The sequence below is a fragment of the Vollenhovia emeryi genome, unplaced genomic scaffold, assembly GCF_000949405.1.
Source record: "Vollenhovia emeryi isolate VEMERY1.0 unplaced genomic scaffold, V.emery_V1.0 DF939129.1, whole genome shotgun sequence".
NCBI lineage: Eukaryota > Metazoa > Arthropoda > Insecta > Hymenoptera > Formicidae > Vollenhovia > Vollenhovia emeryi.
In genome coordinates, this window is record NW_011967237.1 from 611,409 (window position 1) to 617,408 (window position 6,000).

General features: G+C 43.0%; 1 protein-coding gene across 3 annotated transcripts in view; it reads left to right on the forward strand.

Moving 5' to 3' along the window:
* The window catches only part of LOC105568384 (probable serine/threonine-protein kinase yakA), a 65,886-nt gene that overhangs the window by 33,459 nt on the left and 26,427 nt on the right, over positions 1–6,000 (forward strand). For 2 of the 3 annotated variants that reach the window (XM_012024022.1, XM_012024021.1), the window contains exon 2: positions 4,889–5,215. The exons of the other annotated variant lie outside the window; for it this stretch is intronic. In XM_012024022.1, coding sequence (XP_011879412.1) covers positions 5,048–5,215 — 168 coding nt within the window. In that variant the 5' untranslated portion in view covers positions 4,889–5,047. The remainder of the gene's footprint in view (positions 1–4,888; positions 5,216–6,000) is intronic. 3 annotated transcript variants of the gene reach the window in all.

Here is a 6,000-nt window from a genome sequence, read left to right on the forward strand (position 1 = left end):
GGAGGGAGCAAGATCTGGGCTTGCAGGAAGCGGTGCAAAGTGGCTTTCTTCTTGGAAGAAATACACCTTCTTCTTTGGAAGCAATACTCAAGCTTGTGGACCGCTGGACCAAGTGCATTGCCAAGGGAGGAGACTATGTTGAAAAATGATGTACACATTGAACCCCTATTTTTGTGCAAATAAATTGTAGAACGAAAAGTGTAGCTAATTTTTTACTCACCCTCGTATATTTGGATATTCATTGAAAGAAGTAAATTTGTTGGGAAAAATGAAAACGAATTGAGAAAATGTTGAAATTTAATGTCTAACAAGTGAGAAAATTGGAAAATGAAGGCAAAACGATTACATAGAGATTTCGTGAGGATTTCATAATGATTTCGGAGACACTGCCCTACGATTACATCAAGGGCCAGTTTCACGAACGTCGGTTAACCGCTAACCGAAGGTTAACTGATTGCCTCTTCTTAGATAATAGGATAGAAAAAGATAGAGGGTCGACCGAACTCTGGTTAACAGTTAACCAACATTTGTGAAACTGGCCCTAGGTGGTTACCCCCTTGGAGTGTGCACTCTCTGGAAGCCACTCGGTGGATTATCTCACCGATCGCAGTTATAAGGATAGCAGTGCGGGACCGCGCGGTGACTATTCGCTAACGTTGCGCTAATTTGCGTCGAGTTTTCGCTCAGGCGGAACGGCAAAATCAAGAATTAAGACGTTGCGCGTGAAAAACATACTACTTGCCAACGCTTGCATCGATGATCTTGATACAATTCCCGAAGAGAGTGCACTCTCTGGAAGTCACTCGGTGGATTATCTCGCCGATCGCAGTTATAAGGAATACCGGTGCGGGGCCGCGCGGTGACTATTCGCTGCCTTCCAGTGATGACCCGTGGACTTTAAGAGGGCACTTTATCGCGGGCTTAGCTACGCTTTTCACGCCCCTTAGAGCGAGAGACTGTTTTCGCTGTCCCACCGTGATCGAGTGCAGGGCAGTGTGAAGGGTTGAAAATTAGAAATAAAGGAAAAGTCTCGTGCGGTAAGATCCTTCATTCTGCCTCGGCTCGTTTATCCACTGGCTGCGTGCACTCGCGGTATTACGCACGCTGGTTGCACTTTTTCCATAGGTGTTTTTAACTTTCATCCTATCTCTACTCCGCCGCGCGCGCATACGTACGTACGTATGTATGTGCGTTTTATCGTAGTATGAAAATTGATGGAATACGACACTGTAAGCCGCGTCTGTACCGCATAATAATCGAGCCCGATAAAAACCTGTTGAATTGGCTTGATTCCGCGACCAAGTTACTCGCGCGTCCTCGCGCATGTAGAAAAATACCGCAGGAGGGAGAAAAGATGTTGCCTCATGAAACTTTTATCGAGGGTGGACTCGGGCCTAAGTGGACCGAAGAGGCCAGCGGATGAAAACTAGCGCGGTGGCTCTCGGAGAGATGTCCCGTGCAATTTACTCTCGCCCCCTTTCTTTCATTAAGTCGATTCAGGCCGGCCGGTTCTGGACCCTGCACGCGTCTAAATTTCGACGGTCTCCCCGCCACGCCCCGGGAAAGCCGACTTGGCCGACGTTTTCGCGAATTACGCCGAAATCTAATTTGCGCGCCTCGCTATCCGGGCTTTGCATGCCAAATTGGATAGCCATCAACGCGCGCTGTCGCGCAAAACCGTCGCCGGCTACGGGGAGACGTGGCCACGCGGCAAGGCGTGTTCTCTCATTTCCATAAATTGATATGCACTTCTGCTCGCCCTGTGTACGAGTTGTCGCGCCGCGTCGCCCCGTAAACGCGGCAACTCGTTTAACCATCTTGCGAGGCGCACGTTATGTACGGTGCTCCGTTTATATCCGAAGAGAATATTCGGTCGCCCGAGTAAATTTCTTCAGTCAGGGAGCAGAGAGAAGGCGGGGGGGAAAAAGGCGGAAAAAGAGAGCGCGACACACGTGAACGCTCAGTTTTGTATTAATATTTTACAAGAGGGAAATAGAAATATTCCGGATATACGTAATAAAATATCTACGTACGTGCATAAAATATAATCTCCGAGTTTTTTTGCGGACGAATTAGAATATTTTTTTCCGAATGCTGAAAAATGTATCGAGCATGTGGGAATTTTTGAGTATCTTTTAAAATACACTTTTGGTTTATTCTTTTGCGTTACATTTTAATTATCACATCGATACTGTTTGGAAATTAAAATTCGCACATTTGGCACGCGATCGTACATTCGATTCCCACGATACGAAAATATGCGAAACATCTGCAAAGCGTGAGCAAACAATTAAGTGCGCGACTGCCTCTGTTTTACCTAGTATATTATTCTTAGCTAGAGATCGCGTGAAAATAGAGTAGATTCGTGATTCTTAACTCGATTAGTACCTGTCGCAGCCTCCATTGATGCGTTGCTATTATTAACTCTCTCCGCGCTATATTCAGGCGTCTTTGCTCCGAATATTGTTGGAACGTTTTCACTGATTATTGACTATGTGAGATATATAATATTTGTTTTAATAACACAGTGTCCTCTAAACATTAGTAAAATGTATCGTGAGTCGCGAAAATCAAATGGCACGTTTAATTGCATTCCAGCAAAGTATAAATTTCGAATGTTGTATTTCTTTCGATTTATTTCAATCTTGAGCAAAAAAAAATCACAATTGAAAGGTTAAACTTCAATAGGAATTTTGATGAAATTTTAACAGCGTTTTCTCTCGAAATTTTGTCCGCGACTCTTAGCGAAGCGACGTCGACGTAACTTCGTTCTTCGGCCCCTAAGATAGAGCCTATTCTCGCGCCTTATATTCCCACTTTACAAACGAGGAGCGAGAGAATTATCGGGTCACGGGACGAGGCATGGCAAGAGAGACGGGTCTCTCCCTCATCCTCAGTGCCGAACTTGAAACACCGAATCGTAATATCGAAAAGATTTCGAATTTCCAGCGCAGCCAAACGCTCCTCCCAACGCGGCTCATTTTTCATTCCGCATCTTTTGCGGAAAAGTCCATAAATCCGGTCTCATATCGATTTCGCGCGGCATCAGCTCGCGTCTTTTACAGAGAAAACGAAAGAGTCGTAGATTATTTGACGTTGAACATCGAGGAGAATGAACGAAAGCTCAGATTATAATAAAGGCCTGATGATAAGGGACTAAAATAACTGCGAGTTCCTTTGAGATACGCTCCGTATCTATAATATCTATAGAAACGCTCCACTTTTCTGTCCGATCGCAATCGAGTGACAGGTGCCTCCTGGCAACTCTCAAGTAAATCTTTAACGAAAATTGAGATACGAATAGTTTTTGTTAATTACAAGCGATGAAATTGCCAAGTTATTTTTTAATTACAAATTGTTCAGTTGCGTCCTTTTCTAAACTTGAAGTGACTTCCCCCTTTTTTTTGCTTTAATAAGATATTAATTTAGTTTCCAAGGTACATGGACATTAAAACTTGAAAATTAGCAAAAGTTCCGAAACTGGCTTGTCCTGTCGCGATAATTTCATTACGGAAAAATCAGATCTTTGTCAACGATAATATTGAAATATTATTCGTGGAGCAAAAACTTTTTGCTCCCGACGTTTCGTTACGAACGGCGGGCTCCGCCGATTTAGCACGATTGCGAAATTAGCACAATTGTAATGATCGAGAAGCAAGAGTCGAACGCGCGCTTCTTTGGTGCCACTTTGCTAAATAGTCGTACGCTTTATTCGACATAAAGCTACAATATGGACGCATAAAGTCGTAATGTGAAGATTGAAAAGTGACGCGATATCTGTGCCTTTATCTATCTCTGTACGTATGGTTCTGCGCGTTACGTGCATTACGGGGGCGATTCGATACGCTGCCGTCCTGAATCTTTAAAGCGCTACGTGTCGATTCGTGTCAAGTGGCTTATAAATGGAAAGCAACGTACTACACTCGCACCGTTCGATGGCGGATTTATCGATAGGCGGTCGCTTAGGACCTTTAAATCTCGAGGGGTTGCCGCAAATTATTCTGCGGATCTACAATTGTTCTACAAGATGCAGGAAGGACCGTACGCTCACATTTAACTGAGAAAACGTCGATTGTATCTAAAAAAAATTTTCCAGTATTTATTAACAATTGTTTACTGTTTAAAAAAAAAGAGATATAAAATATCATTGACATAAGACGTCACTAATTTCTCGATTACTAAAATTGTTAAAACAAAATGTAATCCGACGAGGTTTTTTAGGAAGAAATTATTACATAAAGGCATTATGTAACGTGAAATATTATCATTTAAAGTATTTTCCTTTTTCAATTAACGAATTGCTTGCTTTATGATAAATTCTGCAGTGTTGAGCGTACGGATAGAATAGCAGATAATATTCATTTGCTTTGAGTAAATATCGCGTTATCGCCGGTGCGTCAGTCACCAATCGCTAATTACGAAGAGCATACCTTTAATTACAGGATTAAATTAACGAGCATACCTTTAATTATGCGATTAAATTAAATTGGCAAATTCCTAGAAATGGCGAAAAATAACGAAGCCAGTGACAGGGTAAAATTTGTTCTATCTCGCAACGTTTTTCATTTAACATTTTAATGCGAATACCGTTCTTCGGTCGGGACAGGCTCCGAGTGAGAAAAATTTACCGATAAAACGTTTCTAATTTGTGTTTTTTTTTCTTACAAATGGCGTTTCTACAATAGTTTAAAACGTAAAGGACGTGCCTTTTTTATCTCTGCTGAAAAAAAGAGTGTTTGAGAACTAAAAAATATCCCCCGAATTTGGAGCGGCTTGTAATCTCTAAATTCATCCTGTGACAAATATATTTTTTGGGGGGGAATACCGGCCCTGGTGAAACAATACGCTTGCGATTTTGTCAACGCGACACCGTATTTCTTTTTCAAAGCCGCCGTTATCACCGTATCGCATCTGTGAGAGTGTGTACGAGGGAGAGTAAACGGGAACGTTTCCGACACAACGTTGGTTTTTGCATTAACGCGAATCGCGTAGAAGCGAAACTTGGTCGAGCGTGCGGTTTTGCTGGCTGGTCCATGCCACTGCGAGGATGCTGGCGTGCGTCTATCCGCGAGAAAACTTCGAGGTGAAAACCGTGGCGGTAAAGCTCCATCACGGGAAATCCAAGAGGAAGTCCAAGTCCGTGCCGGTGAAGGAAAAACTTCCTTCGGACGCCGCAGAGACGGAATGCAACAACGGCGTGCGTGTAAGCAGCGAGGTAAGGTTCTAATCCGGTGCGCTTCGCCGTCTCGCTTTTCGCTCCGCCGACGCGGAGAGAGAGACTCGCGCATGTATGAATAAATACTTGGGAGTTGAGAAACAGGCTGTTCGACTATTCTGATTGTGCATTATTAAAACGCGCTAGAGACGCGATTAGAAACGCCCAGATTCATCGAATTTGCCGCTGGACATTCTTCGGAAACTTTGAACGCTCTGTGGCAATCCACTTAAAAGTCACGCCGCGATCAAGTTGATCGAAAAAAAAAACCCATTTACATGTTGCAACATTATTTAAAACGTATGCGTCAATTTCGCGCGTCGTTAAAGCTTTATGGTTCAAAACTTGTAGTTATTCCAGTCTTAATTAAAACGCACGCATGCCTGAAACATTTCAGCTGCGCTGGGACGATTGGGTAAATATTGCGGAAAATTGTCCCACTGAATCCTCCGTATTTACATTTTTATCAGTGCACCATATACACTCTCGCTTAAGCGAGTGTAATCTCCATAATTGCAAGCTTGCTCTCTCTCCGCTTAAGTCCAGCTATTGTACTTTCTACACTACTATAACGTTTTCTTACTCTCCTTTGTAAAGCGTATACTTATTTCCTTTTAATCAGAAAGCAGAAAAAGATGCTGTGCTATATAGGAAAAAGCAGGCCCCTCGTTAGTTTCATTTATTACTTTATTCCACAGTCCCATTAATCTTCTCTCTCTCTCTCTCTCTCTCTCTCTCTCTCTCTCTCTCTCTCTCTCTCTCTCTCTCTCTCTCTCTCTCTCTCT